Below are 24,804 nucleotides of genomic sequence, written 5' to 3'. Positions count from 1 at the left end.
TGTAAAGTCTTTTAATGATGGCAAAATGTTACACAAACAAGAAAACAACAAATATATTCAGTAATTTTGTTCCCAACTTTTTAAAATGACAAAATGCTTTAGAGAGGAGAATGTGTCATTAAAGGGTTGACTGCCAACATGGTCTTTCAGAGAAAAACTAGTGGGCCTCTTGCAAAATAGCAGAAGCAACCGCAGTAAAACAGGATGTGTGAGGAATAGGTGCCAAAACTATATCAGTTGTTCAACTAACATTAACCACACAACCTTTACCGAGAAGGACTCATACCAGTTCAATCGCTCCTATGGCACCAAGGAAGTCCAACAGCCTGTGATAAAAGTGCTAGCTTTGAAAGAAAGTTGCTGGATGTTGTCAGTTGGAGTTCAAACGGAGAGGTTGGAGGGGTCTAGTCTTCATTGTCTGTTGATCTGTAGTGGTCCTCGTCGATAGTGGAAAAGATGTGACCTTCGTTGCTGAGGAACTCCACTGCCTGTCTGTTGAGATGACAGAGGGGAAAAGTCATACACAATATTTCTGTGGAACCTTTCTAAACAAACTCCAAGTACTGCTGGCAAACAAATAGGGAACAAAACAAACATTTCCAATCAGCTATAATAAAAGGCTCCATTATGGGTCCAATGTGGATGTTTTGCTCATCGACAGCTTTAGGGCTACAGCTGAAAGATAAGACAAATAAAATGTAATTGTGATGATATGATTGTGATTCATATTATCACAAGTTTAGCCCACATTCTTTTTAGAACTTTAGAAAGTATAAAGAAAAAATCTTTTGTTCAAATAAATGTCAATATGCACGATTTACTAAGTTTGAGTATGATGGAAGGTTTTCTACAATATTGTCAATTGATTTCATGGACCAATGATTACCTGGAGCTCTAAAACACCTCGTTTAGAAATCCAGTTTGGACAAAACTCTCTCTTAAGCAGTAATTGGAAATTGCATTAGTTCATATTTTTGATAGTTTCGATTAATTGTACAGTTCCACTTAGGACACATTCACACGATTCTGCTTTCTGCAGCCAGTATGACAAGATGAAAATGTGTGGGGAGTGGTCGCAAGGTGGATGGAACGCTGCAACTGGTTTCTTTATAGGCAGAGAACAAGTTGTTTTGGACATTTCTGGACATACAGTACATAGATAGTAGGGGTGCACCGATCACCGATCGCCTATGGGAAATATCTGCCCAACCGATCATCGATCACCAATATATAAACTCCTCAAAAAAAGTTTGGAAACGTTATTTCGGTCGATTATTTCTCCCCTTTAATAACACCAATTGGCATTGTATTTTCATATCGTTGGAAAGCCTGATTAGCGATAGGGCTTTTTTTTTATAAAAAAATATTAATATAAAAAATCTGCCGAAATATCGGCAATGAGCCGATCGCATATGAGGTCAAAATCGGCCGATACAGATTGCTTGCCGATCGATCGGTGCACCCCTAATAGATAGCTGATCGTTCTGGATTTAAAATGTGTGAACCTGCCTTTTCAAAACTTCAGCTCAAAATGTGGTTTGAGGCAGAAAATTGTTGTATGAAAAAGCACAATAGCACGAGTGCTCTCCCCTCCTGACATTTGTGGTGAGACAGATGATGTGAGAGCAGCAGATGTGACTACCGGTACTTGTGAGCCGCACGCTAAGGCGTAGGTGAGAAGGAGGGTTTCTCTTACTTGATGACAGACAGACTGATGGCGCTCAGTCTCTGCTTCAGCTCCTGAATGCTGATGCCTTGTGCATCTCGACAGCCTCTTATCAAACTCAGCACCTTTGGGAAAAGAGCAACATATCACATTAACAACATGCACACATACTAGGGGTGCTCCAAAAAAAATCGATTCTGAAAGGATCGCGATTCTTAATGCCACGATTCCTGGATCGATTCCAAACTCCCAATAATCGATTCTTAAAATTGTAAAAAAAAAAAAAAAAAAAAAAAAAAAAAAAAAACTTTTTTTTACAGTGCACCTGAAGGCAACATGCAAGATACCGGCTGAATAAGTGTCCAAATGTTCATGTAATTTGTGTACTGTACTGCCACGGTGCCACCACCTCTTGCACTTAAGAACTCTGGTTAATGTATTCCCCCCAAAAGTCTACAGATCCCCCCCAGCCTATAAATCCATCTTATCTGAAGAACATAAGGGGGGAATTCAACCCCTAGTTTGCAAAATGAATTTAGGCCCTGACTGTAATACTTCAGAAGTTGAATTTGAAGTTCAGCATTAATACATTTGTCATTTTTTGTCTTATATTTACCTTTGTGTGTTATATATATATATATATATATATATATATATATATAATATAAAACTACATAATTGAGAATCGATTCTCGATTCTGGAATCGAGAATCGTTGGAATCGAGAATCGATTCTGGAATCGGATCGTGACCCCAGGAATCGGAATCGGATCGGATCGTGGCTTAGCCGGATCGGAGCACCCCTAACACATACTGTCAAATATTATGAATATAGAAACACATTTCCCCTCACTCCGGTAAGTGGTTTTTTGTTTTCTCAAACCACTACCCTTTAAATAATGTGTAGGTTATTTCAGCCTTATCGCAGGCAGGCACCGCATGCAACCAAGGTTCTGGGCCGGATTGGAACACAGAATACCACAGATACATGGTATGATGGTATGCGCCTCCAGGAAACTCCATCACTACTAGTTTGACAATAGGGCCGGGCAATATAATCGATACGGCAATATATCGCGATATTTTATTTCCCGATACTGTATCGATACTTGGACGCCAAGTATCAATATAAAAAAATATAAAAAAAAATGCAGGCCATGCCATGCCATGCCTCTGCATCTGGTGATGCCCACCCCTAATCGATACTGTATCGATATTTCCCATATCGATGCGTTCAGTAACACTCAACACTCAGTAGTTTTGACTAAATTTGTCCACTAACTTATCAGTATAAAGTGATGTACATATTACACTACCTGGGTGGTACGCCCAAATAGATGCCGCCCTCTCGCCTAAAGAGGAGCGCCATCTTGCAATGGAGTCATACGCCAAAGTACTTGCCATGCAAGTAAAATACTCGCTAGTAAAACTCGCTAAATAAAGTCCCTTGTTAAACCTAACCGACCGGTCTCTCATGATTGAAGTATCTTTAGCTCTATTATTTAATTTTGAGTAAATTGTCTAGAGTATTGCAATATATCGCAATATGTATTGTATTGCGATGTATCGTGATACAATTGTATCGCGACCCATGTATCGTGATACGTATCGTATCGTGAGGTCCTTGCCAATACCCAGCCCTATTTGACAATGGAGAAGTGACAATTTTCACATTTAGCCAATGTGAAAATTAGCAGGCACATCGGCCTGGTGTGACATTCAAGGGTTCAAGGGTTCAAGGGTACTTTACTTGTCACATACAATGTCATACAAAGTAAAACATGCAGTGAAATGTAATAGGATTAGGTCTCTGCCTCTACACTGTGTCAGAGAAGAAAGAAAACAGCAATAATAACAATAAAAGACACAGGACATAAGAGTCATAAAGTGCTGATCATAAAGTGCTAACCATTTAAGTGCTGTACGGTATTGTACAGCATCCTGCACTGAGTAAAAATACCAAATAATTTAAAAAGCAGTAGCCTAACACGGCCTGCATAAAAATACCATAATGGAACCAATAAAATAATTGTTAGAAATTTCTAAAATAAAAAGCATGGCAACGTCCTACAGATACTACTGTCTTGCGTTTATCATGCGGACAGCCTGGGGGAAGAAACTATTTTTGAGCCTATCGGTCTTTGCTTTCAGGCTGCAAAGGCATCTCCCGGACCTCAGCAGCAGGCATCCTAACAGCATTGTTAGTAGCCTAACAGCATTCATATCTAACCAATGCTGACTTGCAATTTGTGAGCAGGTTCCAGTCCAGTGGGATGCATATTGCATATTGATCAACAATATGCCACTGAGTTTTGAACATTGCTGGGGTCAATTGCTGTTCTCAGATAGATTGTTTTAAATGTTATATTTTACTAATAACAACACCAGCGTTCTTTTTAGGCAGCTGCTTTGGTCATCCCATTCTGCCACTGAAACCTGTTATTTGGCCATTAGATCAATCGATCATAATGATTGTGTTCGTCGATACACTGGGATCATGGCACTAAATACAGCCTGTGATCAATAGGCCAGTATCTTATCTTGGTTTGGACACAGATTCTAACAAGTGTGAATTCGCAATTAGCTGTGACCACTTTCCAATTTCAGCCTCCCTAGGGTGAAAACTGTTGCCGCCAAAGTGGGGACATTTTTGTCGACCGACCGACCGAATCGAACCGCCGACCGAGCTGAAATTGTGAACTGTTTGATTGGAACAATTCTGCGGTGCAAATTAGTCATTTAGATCAGTGGTTCTCAAACGGGGGTCCGTGGCACTTTGCCAGGGGGTCCGCGAAAAGTTTTCAGAGAAATAAAAATAAAAACTTTTTTTTGCCAACGAAAATATTGTATGCTTTAAATCTAAAATGGTTCATGGATTACATTCTAATCTAACAAACCTATCAATTTAAAAGTCAAGCACATTACAGTGGAAACAATTAAGCTTAGCCCAAAATCACAAATCAGAATGAGGGGGTCCCCGGTATATTTTCTATCTTGTAAGGGGTCCTTGGCTGAAAAACATTTGAGAACCTCTGATTTAGATGACATAATTAGATCGTTGCAGCACTAGTTCAGTGCTCATTGCAACACTAGTTCACAACTTCACACTGGTTCTGGTTCTTCTGGGGGCCGGACAAAGAGTGGTCCGTCAAACCCCAAGGCCACCCTGCCACTCTATTACACTTTCTAAAGACACACAAGGTATGCTCACCTGGTTCTGACTTGGGCTCAACCCGCTGGCACCCATGTCCTGGCCTCCTCCTCCCGTGTTCATGTTGCCCGGGCCCGGCCGTGACACGGGCATGATGCTGTTGTCCATCCCTCCGTGACCGTCTACTCCACCACCCACCTGAAAGAGAAACCAAAGCTAAGTGGTGATGATGACATGTTGCCTGCTCAGAGACACAACGGGTCAATTATTTTCAAATTTACATGAGCAAATTTGACTACACTCATTTATGGGGGGGGGTTAACAAATGGAGAGAGAAACAGATTTGAGTGTGTCTTGTATTTTATTCGGTTTATTGCTGCTCTGCATATCTGCATGCATCAGAGATGTTCACAAGTCAATTTTTGCAAGTCCAAGTCAAGTCTCAAGTCTTTGAGCTCGAGTCCAAGTCAAGTCTCAAGTCTTTCCAAGTCAAGTCTCAAGTCTTTCCAAGTCAAGTCTCAAGTCTTTGAGGGGCAAGTCCAAGTCAAGTCTCAAGTCTTTGAGGGGCAAGTCCAAGTCAAGTCTCAAGTCTTTGAGGGGCAAGTCCAAGTCAAGTCTCAAGTCTTTGAGGGGCAAGTCCAAGTCAAGTCTCAAGTCTTTGAGGGGCAAGTCCAAGTCAAGTCTCAAGTCTTTGAGGGGCAAGTCCAAGTCAAGTCTCAAGTCTTTGAGGGGCAAGTCCAAGTCAAGTCTCAAGTCTTTGAGGGGCAAGTCCAAGTCAAGTCTCAAGTCTTTGAGCTCGAGTCCAAGTCAAGTCTCAAGTCTTTGAGGGGCAAGGACAAGTCAAGTCTCAAATCTTTGAGCTCGAGTCCAAGTCAAGTCTCAAGTCTTTGGTCACAAGTCCAAGTCAAGTCTCAAGTCTTTGAGCTCGAGTCCAAGTCAAGTCTCAAGTCTTTGAGCTCGAGTCCAAGTCAAGTCTCAAGTCTTTGAGCTCGAGTCCAAGTCAAGTCTCAAGTCTTTGAGGGGCAAGTCCAAGTCAAGTCTCAAGTCTTTGAGCTCAAGTCCAAGTGAAGTCGCAAGTATTTGGTCACAAGTCCAATTCAAGTCTCAAGTCTCTTATGGAAGAGTGTTCTATCATTTGCTGCATGCCATCCGGTCTGCTTAGAACACTGCAGAGCTGAAACGAAGGAAGTCAAAGCAGGTAGCCTAGTGTCTTATATCCTCACACATTTATCTAGGCTATTAGCATACAGTATCAGCATTGATTAGATTACTTTAGAACACATTTCATTAATGTTAATGCACCAAAAAAATAAAATAAAATAAAAATAAAGATTGTTCACAAGTCCCAAACCTCAAGTCCAAGTCAAGTCTCAAGTCTTTGAGGACGAGTCTCAAGTCAAGTGTCAAGTCACTGTGAGTGCAACTTAAGTCCGACTCAAGTCCAAGTCCCCATCTCTGGCATGCACGCATGTATCTAAATGTTTATGGTTATTATTGTCTCTTGTTGCTGTGCATGGCTTTTTATAGTAATGATGTTTAACTGTTTACTGCTACTCTGCATAGCTTGTGAGCCGTTTTGTGAATTTGTGTTCTGTTGTTGTTGTTGTTGTCTTTACAAATAAACTTTACAAATAAACAAACTGAAACTGAAACATTTACATCAATGTTGATTAGTGTGTGCCGTCCTTATAAATAAATAAAACATAAACATAATGAAACCGATCCGCGGTGCAAAAAAAAAGGTTGGGAACCCCTGTCCTAAATGACTGATTGCTTCGTGCTTACCATCAATGAAAGCTACCCGCGCTCGTGTCAACATTCCCAAAACAGTGCGGAAGCTGAATAGTTCTCACCATGCTCTGTGGTTTGCTGTGTATCATGTGTGCCTGCACCACCTCCAGCATGTGCGAGGTGATTTCGTTCATGTCCTCCATGGGCCTCACACTGAACGCCACCAGGGACCTGTGACTCTGAGACAGGAAGAGACAAACACACACCCCGACCTCAGTGCATCTGACAACAGATATACAGGCAAGAGGAACTGAGGCTTGCTCGGGGAAACCTCTTAAAGGAACACTCCGCCCATTTTCAACCAGCTTTGTGTCATTAGAACATCAGTAGTATATCAGAAAACTGTAAACGGTTTTGAAGTCTCTGTCATTTAATTTGACAGTTATTGAGTGTTAAAGTGTGGACCAGTGACATCACTGGTCCACACTAACTCAAATTCTCATTAACTCAAATCAACTCTCAATAACTGTCAAACTAGATGAATGACTTCAAAACCGTTTACAGCTTTCTGATATACTACTGATGTTCTAATGATACAAAGCTGGTTGAAAATGGGCAGAGTGTTCCTTTAAAAGCTGTACACATTCTCCTTGGCAACCTATGTTGTGTGCAGAGGTTATGCATTTAACTGAACCGGAACGCTAGTTACCCAGAAGAACAGGAACTGAACTGGACTGAACTGGACTGAACAGGAACAGTTACCCAGAAGACTGCAAACTAAACTTCACTACTATATTTCCACAACAAGGATCTACGGTAATCACTTAATCATACCGGTAATTATCCCCCCAAAAAGAGCCGTTTCACCTGACGTCACTAGCCTACACCAAAACAATAGCACAAACACACTGAGAAAATAATATTCAGAAATATGTAAAGCCAAACTATATGAGTCATGTACTGTATGAATAAAACATCTATAAAGCACCCATGTGTATCTTGAATGCGTGTGATTGCTAATCTGAAAGCAGTTCACTTCTACATTCAAGGTCAATTTCACATCAAGCAGTATTCCTCTTAGATCCATTTCTAATGTAAGCAGTCTAGTGGCACCTAGTGTTTGTTTGGTGCAAATGCAAGGACCGCAGCACCCAGCAAAGGTTTTTGGACAGCCCTGCTCTCTCTCCTCCCCCTGCTCTCCTTCGCCCCCGTCTCTCTCCAACATAAGATTGTTCAATCTTGTTGTTATTATTGTTGTTGTGCTCAGCTAGATTTAGCTAGACAAAGTCTCTGTAAAGCCCTCTGAGACATGCTTGTGAATTAGGGCTATAAATAAAACACTAAACTCACCTGAAAGGAGCGCAGGTTGCCAGAGACTTTGACATAAGTGCCTGGTGGCAGGACATTGCTGTCCACACCGGGATCCTAAAACAGAGCAACGTAAAATCAGTAGGGGTGGGAGGAAAAATCGATTCACCTAAGTATCGCGATTTTTAATGTCACGATTTTTTGAATCGATCTTTTATTCCAGAATCGATAATCGCAACAAAACAAAAACATTTTTTTTTTTTTTTGGGTGCCCGCAGTCAGGCCACTCACTGAACAGCAGGCCAGGCACTGCCTACTGGTTTACTAGTGGTTTTATTACTTTATTAGTTAGTCTGAAGTAATAATTACACTTCAGGGTTAAAGTGGGTGCATCTCATTGTAAAATTGGACTTGGCCCAAATTGGGCTTCAAACGGACAAATTTCACGCGCGTCGGCCCATATCGGCCTGGCCTGCTTGGTATCTAATGCCCGGCCTGAATTATGATCCCAGTCCGCCCCTGTTTTTAACTATATCGCCCAGCCCTACTCATGATATATAATATACAGTCTCTAGTGTATGATTAAACTTTTCCCATGTTCTAATCTAGTGTAAAAAAGCAAACAAACTGAAAAAAGAAAAGAAAAAAATAAACAAAATCGCAATAAATCGTAATATCGAATCGCAATAATCGTAGAATCGCAATACTTAAGAATCGCAATATATATCGAATCGGCACCAAAGTATCGTGATAGTATCGAATCGGGAGATAAGTGAATCGGCACAGCCCTAAAAATCCGTTTTGCTAAGGTGCCTGAAGCGTGTAGTGAACCAAACAAAAACATTTAAACCTTTTAAACAAGGAATAATTAGAAAACTAGAACGACCGCACCGCGGATATATGCCTCCGCCAACAAGTGAGGAGTCGACATCCATGTCTGTCCAGACTTTAAGATTTGAGCCAAATGTGAACAAATTCTATCAAGGTGTTACTGAGATAGGACGTTACCGAGCTTGAGAATGGCGTTCGAGAGGTCACACTGACCTTGACCTTTGACCCCCAAAATGTAATCAGTTCATCCTCGAGTCCAAGTGGATGTTTGAGGCAAATCCGAAGAAATTCCGCCAAGGCGTTCCTGAGATATCGCGTTCACACGCTTGGAAATGGCGTTCGTGAGCAGGGCTGTAGTGGTGGCTAAACGCACGTAAACGCCGTTTAGGTACCTTTTTCAATGCTCTGCGGCGTTTACCTTAGGATAGTTTACTCACATTTTTAAATAGTTTATGCAGTTATTATTGCACGAGTTTTAAAAAGTTCGAGTAAACTCCGTTGATGCGGAGACCACGCCAAGCACGTCACACACCAAAAGAAAATAAAAAAGATTACACATGGCACTGACGAGGAGCTCCGCGAACCGTAGCCTACTACTTGTGGAGCGCTCCGCGGGAAAGGTAGGCTACACGGCCCCGCGGTCACGTTGGTGCCTTTCTCAAGCTGCGCTTGCCTGCCCAGACAAACAACGTGGCGGTGCCATTGTGGCAGCGATGCACAATGCGCATTTGGAGACCAGCTCATGGTCAGCTGAACGTAGGTTGGTTAAAAATGTGTGTCAGGAGTGGGGAAAATCACATAGCCCTCCCGTTTTACAACTGAAGAGTGAATCACTGGTGTAAGAGACATGATTGATTTCCCTCTGATCAAGTAAAGTTTGTAACATTAGGTGTGACTTGAATAGTCCAGGTGCTACTGTATAAAGCCAATACGACCATGTTGAAAGCTATCAAGAAACATACTGGTGTTTGTTATGGCGAGATCTGTACCCCTGGCCTGGCTGCCGGCAAATTCACAAAATGTTTTATTATTCGTGAAAAGCCGAGGGCGAACTACGGCATGCAGGTTATTTTCTTCTTCACGCAATGAAGACAATGTGACACTTTCTGACGCAGAAGAAGCAGAATGGATTCGTCCGTTTTTTACAAATAACCAGAAAAAACGAAGAATAGAGGTTGCAAATGGTAAATTGCTTGTTAAATCAGTTAAGTCAGATTATGCCTGACATTATTGTTGTCAAGTAGCAATGATTGAAGCTTGATGTGCTGAGCTCAATCAAGCTAATGTTATTAATTTGCACTGCTCTGGCTAACGTCATTAGGCATCGATTAACTTTCCAAGTCGACGTTTGAGGCAAATCTGATGAAATTCCGTCAAGGTGTTCCTCAGATATCGCGTTAACGAAAATCGTACGGACGGACAACCCGAATCCATAAAGCCTCCGGCCTGGCTATCGCCGGCAGAGGCATCAAAATACACAAACTGGACAAAAAATGTATACTGTAATACAGTAGCTCATCAAAGGAGCCATGCAGACAGATCCTGCAGCTTTTGACTATGTTTTGTTCCAAAGGGAAATCCCGCCATGAATGTTTAAATGAAAGACGTAGCTGATATTTCATTCCAAAGAGAGATAATCAGACTTTGTTTATTTGTATTTATTATTTTGGTTACTGTATTATTTGTCTTCCGAAAGGCAGCGACTGTTAAAAATTGTGCGGAAAATAGAATAAAACCTCTATTTAAAGAATGCTCATGTGATTTGTATACGTCCATAATAATAATCGTGAAACCGTGGTTTTTTTCTCAGACTAGAATCATACATCAAAATGTATAATCGTTGCATCCCTACTAAGCATAAAGCCACAAACATTGTTGTATCGGTTTTGTTTATCATGCATTTATATTATTTTAAGCATTGGGTTGATGCGCCGCTGACAAGCCCAACTGCAGAATAAGCTTACATTCCATTTCCTCCTAAATCGCAGTGTCCAAGACTCACCTCTGTGTCCACCCACTGCTTTACGTCCATAGGAGCACCTGTCATGTCATCCACCTTGTACTGGATGTTTGTCATGGATCTGTCCATGTTCCTGATGACACCCACAATGGTAACCTAAGACACAGAAAATAAACTGTTAGTCAAGAGTAAAACTGAGGATGATACAAGGTTCATAGGTCTTTGAGTGAGGGTTAGGGTTACCTACCTGGTTCACCTCCACCTCTCCTACTCTGAAGGACTCGTCAGCCTGGGCGGCAGACATCAGCTGAGACACTGTGCATGGGATTATGTAGGAGGCACGCGTTCTCTGCAAAGCATACCCACAGGTTAGGTACTGTTTGCGCCATTTGTCAACCAGTGCTACAATCACTAACGTTACACAACAGTGTGTGCACAACTGAGAGATGTATTAGGATTTAATGAGAACTTGACAAGAGGATCTGGGCTGGCTAAAATATCTGAAAGCAACACTCAAAATGGCTGAACTGTGGTATTATTGGCGTTGTTATTGTTCAGTAACTTCAATTGAATTGAATTCAATATATGTTTATCATGCATTTATATTTTAAGCATGTTAATGTAAGTTATATAAGTTCAATTGAATTGAACTTATATAACGTTATACCGCTAAATAACATTATATATTGTATTTCCAGCCAATGATGATGAAGCTTAAAGGAACACTCTGCCCATTTGTATTAGGGATGGGCATTTTAAGCAATTTAAATACTCGAGTACTCTCCTTCTATTATGAACGAGTGCTCGAGCACTCGCGCGCGGGGGGGGGGGGGGGTCTGTGTGATTACTATGGTAATGACTGAGCAGGGGTAATCTGCTGTGTATGGGGCTGTTCACACATAACGTTTGCATTTTTGCATGGAAAAAGCGCTACCTGGAGCATTTTTTGTCAGGAGAGGGACTGACTGTGATATTAGGTGACGCTAAGCGAACATCTAAAGCCTACCTCAGACAGTATCTCCGATGGTTGGATGGATGGCATTAGCGCTTTGGAGCAGACAAGTTGTGAAACAAGCGAATGCATTTCCAATAGCCTACATGTCCATTGTCCAGCAATGTCAGGTTATTGTCCAGTATCATCCATTTTACTTTATGATCACTGTTACACTGACGTAAATCCACGGATTACAAGGTCCGGTGTTCTGCCAAAAAGTGAAAACTGACCAGTGTGATTAACGTTACAGCTGCAGCTGAATAGTGATCACCATGAAGCGATTGTCTCCCAAAAAGTGATTCTTTCTCTACATTTCTTGTGACTACCGTTATGGGAAACGACAGTGTAGTCAGTAAACTAGCGTTACTGCAAAGTTTTGAATGAGTTTTATCGGGCGTGCCGTGCGCTATGAAGAAGTCTGCGTCTCCTTCGGGAGAATATCTTCAGCCACCATTTTCGGGATGAGCTGGAAAACTTCCGGTTAAAACTTTCAAAATAATGTTACTTAAACAAAAGTAAATAGCTTATTGATGCGCGTTGGAGGAGAAAAGGTATTTCAACGAATGAAGCAGCAAACCTTGTATCAAAATACTTGTTGTGATGTTATATGGCGTGAAACTGTGGCTGTAACACATTACTCAAAATAAATAAGGTTACGTTACAATAAGCGTTTTATTTTGAAAGCAACAAAGCGGACGATGTACTTGTACATTCTGGCTGACTTGACGCCCGTGCAGTTCATGCTGCCAGATCCACATGACGATGCGTACGTAGATCTTCTAGACCATTTTTAAAGGGGTGCGGAGTGGGGCGAGTACCCGAACAGCAGAAACGTTACTCGACTACTGACGTTATGAACGAGTGCTCGAGTACCCGAGTACTCGCGCCCATCCCTAATTTGTATCATTAGAACATCAGTAGTATATCAGTAAACTGTAAACTGTTTTGAAGTCTGTCATTTAATTTGACAGTCATTGAGTGTTAAAGTGTGGACCAGTGACATCACTGGTCCACACTAACTCAAATGAATAACTCATTAACTCAAATCAACTCTCAATAACTGTCAAACTAGATGAATGACAGAATGTTTGACAGTTATTGAGAGTTGATTTGAGTTAATGAGTTATTCATTTGAGTTAGTGTGGACCAGTGATGTCACTGGTCCACACTTTAACACTCAATAACTGTCAAATTATATGACAGACTTCAAAACCGTTTACAGTTTTCTGATATACTACTGATGTTCTAATGATACAAAGCTGGTTGAAAATGGGCAGAGTGTTCCTTTAATGTAAGTTATATAAGTTCAATTGAATTGAACTTATATAACGTTATACCGCTAAATAACGTTATATATTTTATTTCCAGCCAATGATGATGAAGCTGAAGGAAAGACTACAGTACTGACCCCTTTCTTGTCTCCTCCCTGGGATAAAGCAGGTGATGCAAAACCTCCTGGAGACTGGTTGTATCCTCCTCCACCCACGCTTGAATCTGGGGGGCAACAACAATGACAGTCAAAACGCTCCTTTCGCTATACTGCCCATTAGAAAACGGCATGCAGCTTCGCTAACGTAGCTAACGTTAACACTAAAGACAGGACAATAACAAAGATGCCATGCTATGCAAGCTAACGCTAACGTTGTTAGTCAACTTCAGTACTCACCCTGACCACCCATCGACACGCAACAATAACGCGTAGAAATCAAACTCACCTTGATTCCACATGTTGTTCTTGGCGTCTTATATAGCGAACAATAAAATAACTGTGAAATGTTATGAAGGCTCAAGGCCGTAACGTTAAAGAGACTAGTAAGTAGTTGTGGTCTCAAACTCCTCTAGAGTACAGTTCCGCGCGCGCTGCTGAAGAGGTTACAGCGCCTGCGCGGTACAGACAGACGTCCCGCGAAATCTGCCATCCAATAAAAAACAGTGTCGTCGACGTGAAAGATTGTGTTGCCTTCAGGTGCTGTCGGAAAAGGTGATATTTCGAACACCAAAGTTCAGACAGTGGGTTCAGACAGAGACCTCAGAGGTCATGTGTTTTGTTACAGAAAGTGAATGAAACCCATGACCAAAATAGTCATACATTATATCATTGTGTTACTTACTAAAAAAATATTAGCCTTTTTGCTGGGGACCCCCTGGAACCCCGTCAATGACCCCTGGCCTGGGGGTCACTGAACCACACTTTGAGAAGCACTGTTTTAGAGGTTAATATTCTAAAGCCCTATTTGCACTGGATAAGTATTATTACACTTTGAATGTGTAGTTTGCATAGCCTCTAAGACTTAGCAGTGAAAGCAGGATCAGCAGGTGCAATTCAGATTGTTAATAGACAAGTTTATTGTTGTGGTAACAGTGGTATTCAAGGTGCATTGATCTTTCCTGTAAAAAAAAAAGTGTAATCATTAATTAAAGTCAACACACTTTAAACAAGAGGATACTCCGTTTTTAAGACTAATTTTGGCATATTTGCCTCTACTAGGGGCCGAACCCGTAGGCTCGCCCACTGCGCAGGCTTGCTGCACACAGGTCGGCTACTGGGTGGTCTCGCCTGGCATGCGCAGCACACTGGTCAATAATGATGTCACTGATGACATCACTGATGATGTCACATCACTGATGATGTCATAGACATTGTGATTACACAACTTTGCATCACTGATGACATCACAATTGCTCTTATGACATCACTGATGATGTCACGATGCCTATGACATCCTCAGGGATTGTAACAATGCCTATGACATCATCAGTGGGACAAAAATGTAAACAGACACACAAACATTGCCCACTTGCTCATATATATATATATATATAGCATAGTAGAGGGAGACAGGAATGCGTGGAAGAGAGAGAGTAGGATGACATGTGACAAAGGCTGGGTTCACATCGGGGTTACATGTTATGCACCTTAGCCAACCGAGCCACCTAGGAGCCTATATACCTTTTCTTTACCATACGTGACTGAAAATCAAGTATTTAGGCAATATCAAAGAAACGGAGGTAAAGAAGGCACATCAAAGAATATTGAAGCCATTTATTCATTTCCTTTATTTGACCAGGTAGAACACATTCTCTTTTACAACAATGATCTGCCAAGAAAGCCACACACAAAATAACAACAATACAGATCAACAAATCTAAACAGGGTTAAAAAAGCACGAGTAAAGACAGGCACATGCATAGAAAATCGGAGTAAGAGGACTTAACCCATTGATACCTGATGCAGCATTTGCGTGTATATCCCTCATTTGTGTGTGTATCCCTTTAAGACCGCGAACCGTGTGATGCGGTCCGCTGTCTTAAAGGGATACACACACAAATGCTGCATCAGGTATCAATGGGTTAAAGACAGGACATAATGCAAGGTTAGGAGACGGCAGTGGTGTCAGGATAGTTGGCAATTGCAGATATGTGTGTTGTTTTTTTAAGACGTCAATAGTCTGCCAAAGACAGTCAAGTCAATAAACCGGTCGAGCTGAAGCGATTTATTAAATCCATTCAAAGCTGATGCAGCAGCAGAGTGGAAGGCTTTGCTACCAAAGGATTTCTTAGTTTTTGGGACAGCGAGAGTGATTACAGACGTGGGTCTGAGGTTGTAAGTAGATGTGGATACCGGTATGCACAGAAGTTTGGATAGATAGGCCAGGGTGTGTCCAGTGAGTGTTTTGACTCAGTTTTAGGTTTTACAAGAGGACACATATTGGCTCAATAAATATACTGTATGTCCTCTGATAATCCAGCAGACACCAAATAATGAATAACATTGTAATTTTGAAACCATTCAGGGAAAAAAAATATTTACACAGCCACTATAATATTGTAATTTTGAAACCATTCAGGAAAAAAAAAACATTTACACAGCCACTTCGCTCTATATATATATATATATATATATTTATTTTTTTTGTATTGTAGCTATGCTAGCCAATGACTCACTGACAGTTCAAACTTTCAATGAGATGGTTTAGAGTCCTGTGATTACAGATGCTGATTACCAGCTGGCCAAGCCCAGACTCAGTGCCCCAGAGAGGACGGGCAGCAAGCCACCATAAAGGGAGGCTGCCCCTTCTTTTTCCACACAGCATTCATACCTGTTGAAGTCTACCTCTCTTGCAGCACACAGATGATCGATACGGCAGTCGCTGTCGCACTCTGTCAGGTCGTAGCTGACAGAGTTGAACTTGTAGTACGTCTGCAGGTAGCAGCGGTCGTTTGCCATGCGGAGCACAACCTGGTGCATGGAGGCTGGGGAGGCGTCTGGTACTCTGAAGCTCTCGGTCAGGCGGTACTCCTTCTCCCAGCGCGCCCCGGCCTTATTGGCTCGAGTCAGGTTCAGGTAGTAGGTCACCACGTCCTGGGTGGGTCGAAACGAGAAGCGTTAAAATTGGAAAATGTGATGATGGAAGTAGATGGAAATTGTTAGATGCAGGTATCACATTTAGAACATTTTCTCAGATAAAAACATAAAAACCAACTGTAGATCGGGCCTCAGTAGATCAGTAGATCCTCAGTCTAAATGACAAGGAATAAAAATATATAAAAAAAGTGTGCCAATGGCCTTGTCTTACTTTGACCAGGAGTGTTTGGGTGTCGTATTCAAAGACACGGATCCCAGGGTTGTTGCCTCCATCCTCGACGCCGGGCAGGTTGGGTATCCACGGTGTGACTCCGGGGCTGAGGAACATGGTGCTGATAGGATGGTCTGAAGGGACTTCACATCGTGCTGAAAAAGAAAAGTCTTCACTCATTATTGTCGCTTTCAGTCTGGCACCAGGTCATGAAACATGGGACACTGAGGCGAAAGTCACAATGTGCATCTCAATTAAGAAATTGAAATGACATGTAAAACAGTGAAGGAAACTACTAGTAGTAGTAGTAGAAGTAGTAGTAGTGGTAGTAGTAGCAGCTGTACAATTATCTGATTGTACCCTCGGAGATGTAGACCATGCGAAAGCTGTCAGTATGTCCATGGCCAAAGAACTGTCCGAGGATGACTGAGTGATGCTTCTGAATTAGCTCCACGTATCGCTTGTTGAACTCTTTTGTGAACCACAGCTTGCTTCTCTTCTTCTCATAGAAACCTGGAGGAACGTGACCGATGATGTACACCTGGCAGACAAGTCAGTGCTGAGTTAGCAAAGTATTACACATAGTACTTAGTAGCTAGTAGTAGTTCATAGTACCTTGTGTGGTACTTCATGTAATCTTTGTGTAAGGCAGAGAAAGTTGAGATTACCTTCTCTTTGTTGTTGGCAGCCTCTGTAAGAACCTGGTCCGCCCAGCTAAACTGGTCTGCAGGGTCCTCCATGTTCAGGGTCAGCTTGTTCTGGTCATAGTAGAGGTTAGTGTTGAGCACCAGCATCCTGAACCCTGTTCGATTCAGTAGCTTTTCAGTGTAATATCCACCTAGAAGAAGAGGAACATTGAAGAAAACGCTTAACAGAATTTGACACATGCTTTTAAGTGACATTTACTTTAAAGGATTTGTGTTTCATGTGCAATTTGTCCCATAATAATTTGTTGATCCTTGTAGAAAAGCAACTTTTGCGGCACCTAGAAAGGACTTTAAGGTCTTGCTCAAGGGCACTTCAGCAGGGCGGACACCTGCCGATACTGAAGTTTGAACCTGGGCCCCCGTGGTTGAAGGACGGTCTCTTCAAACACTGGGCTAACCTGCTGTCCTAACAAGTATCAGAGGAATCTCAGGGTATCAAAGGAAGCTGTCACTACCTTTTTTAAAGGTTCCTTGGGACTCTGGTTCCAACCAGGCCTGCCACATTTCTGCTGTCTGGTTGTAGATGCTGTTGGGTTCTGCAGGAAGCTGGCTCTTGGGGTGGTAGTCATGGTTACCCAGGGCGCAGTACACTTTAGTGCCTGAAAGGTGAAGACAGAAAGAGTTGATCAACATTAAAAAACTAAAGTAAAGTAGGACATTATGGTATATTTGAATCTCCGATGATGTCTCCATCACATTTTTTAACCTTTATTTTATTTGACCAGGCAGGTCACTTAAGAACACATTATTGTTTTAAGGCCTGGCATGAAGTTAGCCTCTTGGGGGAAAGGGGAGGGGATCCAATGAGAATTCAAACATACAAAGTTCAACAATAAGGGACATAACAGACAGCCATTAAACTACAAACTAAGGTTCAAAGGGGAGAGGACATTTAAAACACACGCAGAGAGAGAGAGAGAGAGAGAGAGAGAGAGAGAGAGAGAGAGAGAGAGAGAGAGAGAGAGAGAAGAATGCAACACAGCATAAGAGAGTGATAAAATAACACAAATCATACAAAAAGAATACACACATCTGTCTAATAAAGGCAGAACTGTCTCCAGTCAATGCAACTGTGCATATATCAACGGCGAAGTTTCGGTGAGCAATATTGCAGCGTTTATCTTTTTTTTTGGACCAAGGTCGTTTACTTTTGCTGTGATTGACAGGTGACTTAAATTCACTTTGCAATTTCGTGCTGTAACAAAGCTGGATACTGATCTGTATGTCAGATTGCAGCCTGCTGTAATATCGTCAATCAGCTTATATGTGTGCTTCCCCCTCCCCATGTCTTTACAGAACTCTCCCTATGATATCTCAAACTTCCATCCTGAGTTCACAGATGAGATGGTGCCCAACTCTGTCTGCTGGTCTGCAGATCATTCCATCGTCAACGCCGGTGTCATGGAGGCAGACGACGCCTTTCTTGGCTTTTCCTACGCCCCGCCTTCTGATGACTCCTTCCTGATTGGTCCCTGATGACATCTTGAATTGCCTTTAACCTGTCTTAACTTCTTTTAAGTAAAGGGAAGAATTTATACCATGGATGAACCCATTCTGTGAAGCCAAAGCAAGCATTTGAGAAAAGATGGCACTTAAATACAAATTTTGGTTACAATTTTGTTTTGTTTTTACCAATTGTATTTATATATAACAGATTATATGTTTAAGAATTATGAACAGCCTTTCTTTATTAATGTATTACTTTCTGGTTTGTGATGATCCAGTTAAAGTGGTTCCTAAAATGAGCCTTTAAAAAAAAGCCTTAATAATCCATTGGTTAAAAAGAACAAAAATTGCAAATGAAATGAAATCCATCCTTCACACAGCAGTTTACTTCAAAAGTTGAAGTTAAACGTAAGCCTCACAGGAAAATGAAATGTTCTCAGCTGTTTGACAGACAGGTGGAAATGTATGTGTTTGTCTGTGCTCTCTGTTCATGTGTTCTCACTGTATTTACTGTAAAAAAAAAGCTATCATATTCCTTTAGGGTGAATTTAGCTTTCAGCTGGAAATTGGGAATACTTGAGAGATCACTGAAAAGAGCATTTTGGTTGGCAGGTCATTTCAATGCATTGTGTGTATGTAAAAAAATAAATAAAAAAAATCTGCTTTTTCATTTACCTTTATGTCTGCAAATACTCAGAGTTCATTTTTTATGTGTTTTTTTCTACTATGACAGAAATAAGCATTTAGAAATATGCACAGTGCTTTGGTTCACCGAGCAAACTATACTCTTGCACAATAATAATAATACTAAATATAGCCGCAAGCGGCGATGACGGGGTCCAAGCAAGGTCAGTAAGGATGTAGTGGTCAGTAAAGGGTGATGGGGTCAGTCAGGGTGTTGTGGTCACATAAGTACTTGTGACTTGAAGTAGTACTTGGATAGAAAGCAGTTTTTGTGTACAATTTCCCTTTAAGTATCTGGACAGAAAGTGGTATTTGGGTAGAACATACTGTAAATACGACAAGTACTTCTCTGGCTCTGCAGATACATATAAGATGGTCTACAAAGTTAAACACAACAGTCTGGATAGCTCACTTGGTAAAACTCATGACTTATGCTAACTAAAGACCATTGCGGCTCAAAGTTCAAACCCCACGTGGGATGAACAACTTTCAACTTCAGACAGGTAAGTCAGTAACAGTAATTAAAATCCCACATGTTGCCTCCTTATTTTGCGGTGTTTCATGAACTTTTTCAATATCTTGGAAATGTTAGCTTGAGATGGCTGCGTTCAAGAACGTGTTTTGCAACAGGAGAGGTTAGTTCTTGTCTCATGATGGAGCTTTTGTGTTCTGAAATCAGAATTTTCAGTTGTCATTGTGTCTTTCCCACACACACATCAAACCATAGGGCGTAGTGGCGTCCACTAGAGAAGGTTGATGGGTTTTATCCCTGAAATTGCTTTTGGTGACTATAGCATGGCAGCTTGTTATGCAGTCCATTTACCATTAAGGACATTTTTGTATTACACACATAATGCACCACTTTCCATTAAAAGTCTGCCCTGAATGGAGGTGTTTGAACTAATTGGTGTGGGTTGTGCTGTTACAATGGAACTAAGGTAAAGGTAAAGTCCCACTGATTGTCACACAATGTGTGAAATTTGTTCTCCGCATTTGACCCATCCCCTGGGGGAGCGGTGAGCGGCAGCGTGCGCCGCGCTCGGGAATCATATGGTGATCTAACCCCCCAATTCCAACCCTTTGATGCTGAGTGCCAAGCAGGGAGGCAAATAGGTCTCATTTTTATAGTCTTTGCTATGACTCGGCCGGGGATCGAACTCACGACCTCCCAGTCTCAGGGCGGACATTCAGACCACAAGGCCACTGAGCTGGACACATGAGTGACAAGGATAATTCAGATTTAATTCTCTTTTTGGACCTTTCACATCTGAAGACACAATAATGTATTGGAATGTTTTTCCTTTCATATATCTGAAAGAAGGCTCCCAGCAAACACAATTACATCATGATGATGTTCTGATATCATCTTTCAGTGACGTCCAGGACTAGGCCAAATCACAGCCGATTTGGGGATCATTTAGACATCTACACAGGAATGTCAAGAGGACGTCGAAATATGACGTTACCATAAATAGGCATATTCAGTTATTCTGCTATGTACACAGTGTGTATTCAGCAGCGTTATACATAATTATATTCAGATTAACCTTTATTCTACATTTTCAAAAAATAAAACAGTTACCTGGCCGTGGTTTGAACCCAGGACCTCCAGCTTTGGTGTCTGCTACTTTACCCCTACACCATCCTTCCACAGCAATCACAAGGCACGGATATAACCTTATTATGGCATAAACTTGTTTTTATTCAAACGTGGGTGTCAAGTCTTTGTGGATCGGGCATTACTGTGTGACATCTAAACCAACTATGTATTATGCTACAGCAGATGCAGAACCCCAAAACACATTAACCCCACCCAAAATGCTACATTCCAACTTCCAGTAGTAGTAGTAGTAGTAGTAGTAGTAGTAGTAATAGTAGCAGAAGTAGTAATAGTAGTAGTAGTAGTGTTGGTAGTAGTGGGAGTGGTAGCAGTAGTAGCAGCAGTAGTTGTAATTGACCGGTTAATGAGTTGTGGGCAATTTAGTGTTGGCGTGTGTTTCATTAAAAGTTCGAGATTTAGCATTTCAAAACGGTTTCACGTATCCAAAATCCTTTACTAACCTTAGGTCGGGGTAGTCCATAGATGGCCCAGAAAAAGTTTTGTGTGATTTGGCCAAACGGTCTAGGAGGAGCTCGCAAAAGTAGGTTTTTGATCAAATTCAAAATGGCGGAAAATCTACCACGCAGAAATGGGCGTGGCCTAGTGGGTTAGATACATGATGCTCCAGGGAAACCAGTAGATGTGGAATTTTGATTCTACAGCTCGCAGTTCAGAAGTTATGGACCGACAAACGTGAAATTGGCTGTTATAGCGCCACCATCTGGTGGATTGGTGTAATTTTTTTTACTCTGAGTAGTGGGTGATGTCGTGAACCTGTGTGGAAAGTTTGGGTGATGGGGGGTGTATGGTTTCTGAGATCCACACACTTTTAGGGCAGGAAAAGAACAAAAGTAAATACACAAAAGTTTAAACATTTATCATTTCAAGACGGTTTCACGTATTCAAAATCCTTTAATAACTTTGAGTCAGGTAAGTCCAGAGATGCCACAGAAAAAGTTTAGGCTCATTCAGGCAAATGGCCTGGGAGGAGATAGCAAAAGTAGGTTTTTGATCAAATTCAAAATGGCGGAAAATCTAGGCACACGCAAATGGGCGTGGCCTATATGGATAGATGCGTATTGATCCAGGGAATACAGCCGAAGTGGAATTTTGATTCTACGCCTCACGGTTCAGAAGATATGTACCATAACGCGAAATGGTCTGTTATAGCGCCACCATCTGGCCGATATGGGTAATTTTTTGTTTCTGAGTAGTGAGGCACATTTACAATCTATGTGCCCAGTCTGGCTACGCTGAGCATTACAGTTTCTGCTGTACATACAGTTTTACCGGAGAAGAAGAAAAAAAAAAAAAAAAATCGGAACAGATACAATAGGGATCCACGCACTTCGTGCTTGGACCCCTAATAATACAAAAAATAGAATAACAACTTAGAGAACTGTGTGTGTGGTGGGGTGTCTCTTATCAGATATTTGGATGACACTCTTGAAGTAATGAATCTGTGTGGGGGTGTGAGAGAGAACAGAGAACGCAAGGATCCTGGATTTTGTTCGTTTTTACTGGAGAATTTTTCTCCTAATTGACCAGACCGTTATCCTATTTGTGAGAACTGGGGGGGGGGGGGTTACATCCTTGACTCAGTTTCCCATAATCCTCCACACCTCACATTTGCTCTTTCCCCTGATTCACCAATGCACACACCTGCCAGCAATCACCCATACACACCTGACAGTACTCTGGACTAATTTATAGCCTCAGTCACTCTGCCTCTGTATTTAAACCCTCTGCTCAGTGTTATGTTGAGAGCACCAAGCCGTGTGAATCTATGCCAGAAAGTAAGTAATGATTTGATTTGTATTGTTTAATGGTAAATCCTCCTTATGCTGTTTGGGTTATTGGCTAGTTAAACACTATCATTTTGATGTTTAATGCTTCTATGCTGAATCCTCCTGGTTGGTAGTTTCAAATTAATTCCTGAATTATTTTGTTAACTATTTCATGAGTAGTAGTAGTTTGTCAACTTTTATTTTGCATTGGTAAATAAAATAAAAAAACATTTAGACTGGACGTGTTACAGAGGCTATTTTGCATATTTGTGCCTTGAGATTTTGTCTTGCCCTTTGGTGTGCCTCGGGCACAAAGTTTGAAAACCACTGGATAAGACTGTGCAAAAGGCAGTGCAACACCATTATATTAACTTCTCATTGCTGTCTGTATCATAGCTGCTGGTGTGGTAAAGCTCTCAGAATATTTATCAGCTGGATTGAGGTGATGGGGATAAACCAGGATTAGGCATAACAATAAGCTATATTTTAAAATGTCTCCCATCTCCCCCCCCCCCCCCCCCCCCACACCCCCACCCTCCCAATTGTGTGTATCAAAGACTACAGGAATACCTGCTTCCTGCTATGGGCGTCCGGTGACAGTTAGGCAGCGTGTGCAACTGTGTACCTGCATGAATGTCAACTGTGTACCTGCATGAATGTCCCCTCTCCTGCTCTCTCCTCTTGCTCCTTCCCCACCTCCTATACCCTCCCCACCCCATCACTCTCTCACATTCCCCCTGCTATTCTCCCTTCTCCTGCGCTCTCCTCTGCTCTCCCCTCATTCCTATATTTTCTATATTATCAATTGTTCAAATGTTATCTTCTGTATATTCTTGTTACTGTTGTGTCAGCTAGAATTAGCTAGACATACTTTCTGTGAAGCCCTCTGAGACATGCTTGTGAATTAGGGCTATATAAATAAACTTGACTTGACTTGACATTTCAGAAGGTGCTTGCTAGTTTACAATTGGATGTTTCATCATTCAGGTGAATGTTTCATACTGTAGGCCTAATGACACACTCGGGGTGTGTGTTCACCCTGTTTTTCCCCTCTGTTCTGATGACAGGATCCAAGCAGCCCTGTGGCCCTGGCTTGTTGAGACCTAGTGGCATCCCAGCCAGTCGTGGCCAAAGAGGTACACGCTTAGTGCTGGTCAGGCTTTACATTTCTGGGTTTGTTTGACACATAATGACAAACAATAAAAGTCGTATTGTATCCATGTTCCATGTTAATAAAGTTTTTCCACCTTGCTGGTCTGGAGTGAAATGAACAACTGAGCCCTTTTGAAGTATCTGTGCTGTTGGCACTGGGGGATTGAGCCAGCATTTAATAATAAGGATATATTTAGATGAGTGGGGCGGTTTTGATTTGTGACGTGCATTATCTGAATCCACTGTCTTCTCCTGTCCTTGCATACAGACAATAACCCCAAGACTGCACAAGCATCCATCCAGCCAAAGAAGCACCTCTTGGCCAGAGGTGTCTCTTTGCCTTTGCCGAAAAAGATGGGTAAATACAGAGTTTTAAATTATAAAGTTTAAACACAATTCTATATTTTTGTTTTATTGGTTGTATCGGTGGTTCTTTCATAAAGGGCACCTTGTATACCTAGTGTAGCTTGACCTGTACAACATCATAGTCTTTGTGGCTATCTGAGCATGTTTGCCGCCTAAGCAGGCGTCGATGTCTATCATGTACCGAACACGTTTGAGTTGACAATTGTGCTTTTTATGTCGTCATACTTTTAGATGCTCCGATGGCGCCCGCTGCTGAAGCTGCAACATCGTCCAGTGTTCCAGCCAGCAGCAGCAGTGGTAAGCGCAATTAAATCAGGCTTCATTATGTCAACCCAATTAAGTTATAGACAGTGTTGGGGGTAATATATTACTTTTAGCAGTAACTCGGTAATATAACTTATTACTTATAGGATTTCAGTAATATTAAACCAGTTACTTTGTCAAGTAACTCAAGTTACAAATTGAGTGAAAAATAAATCAAAGCAGATATTTAAAAAAGATACAATCATTTCCTAATCGAAGTATGTTTTTATGCAAATAACCACAATGGATGACAATAACAAAGGAAAAGAATAACATTTAGAATGTTTGATTGTTTACCCTGACTTCAAGGCGGTTGAAATTATTTGATCGGGATGGCACTCAGTCAGAATACCTGGCAGCGATGTCATTCTGCTGCTGTTTTGGTAAAAGTAGTGTAATAAGTAACGAGTTACTCTACAGACAGTAATATTGTAAAGTAACTTATTACTTTCAAATTAAAGTAACTAGTAATATGTAGTATATTACATTTTGAAAGTAACTTGCCCAACACTGATATAGATATAGAGCAGAGGTTCTCAAAT

General features: G+C 41.4%; 2 protein-coding genes across 2 annotated transcripts; both read right to left on the bottom strand.

Annotated features, from left to right (window-relative positions):
• On the bottom strand, positions 1-13,494 carry rpa2 (replication protein A2). Its single transcript, XM_083661317.1, has 9 exons — positions 13,356-13,494; positions 13,049-13,134; positions 10,894-10,995; positions 10,689-10,802; positions 7,898-7,972; positions 6,670-6,786; positions 4,877-5,014; positions 1,697-1,791; positions 1-492 (listed from the first exon to the last, which is right to left on the bottom strand). Exons 1-9 carry the CDS (start codon positions 13,366-13,368, stop codon positions 405-407), a joined length of 828 nt encoding a protein of 275 aa, XP_083517443.1. The 5' UTR covers positions 13,369-13,494; the 3' UTR covers positions 1-404.
• Positions 13,495-15,640: 2,146 nt separating this feature from the next.
• Positions 15,641-18,406, bottom strand: LOC310798913 (acid sphingomyelinase-like phosphodiesterase 3b; the record flags this gene model as incomplete). Its single annotated transcript, XM_083661471.1, has 6 exons — positions 15,641-16,003; positions 16,218-16,351; positions 16,578-16,758; positions 16,886-17,055; positions 17,380-17,523; positions 18,262-18,406. 6 exons carry the CDS (start codon positions 18,404-18,406, stop codon positions 15,641-15,643), a joined length of 1,137 nt encoding a protein of 378 aa, XP_083517597.1.
• Positions 18,407-24,804: the final 6,398 nt, after the last annotated feature.

Source organism: Poromitra crassiceps (genome assembly GCF_964638095.1).
Source record: "Poromitra crassiceps genome assembly, chromosome: 26".
NCBI classification, from domain to species: Eukaryota; Metazoa; Chordata; class Actinopteri; order Beryciformes; family Melamphaidae; genus Poromitra; species Poromitra crassiceps.
Note: the sequence above shows the minus strand (reverse complement) of the source record. Positions and strands in the feature narration are given on the sequence as shown.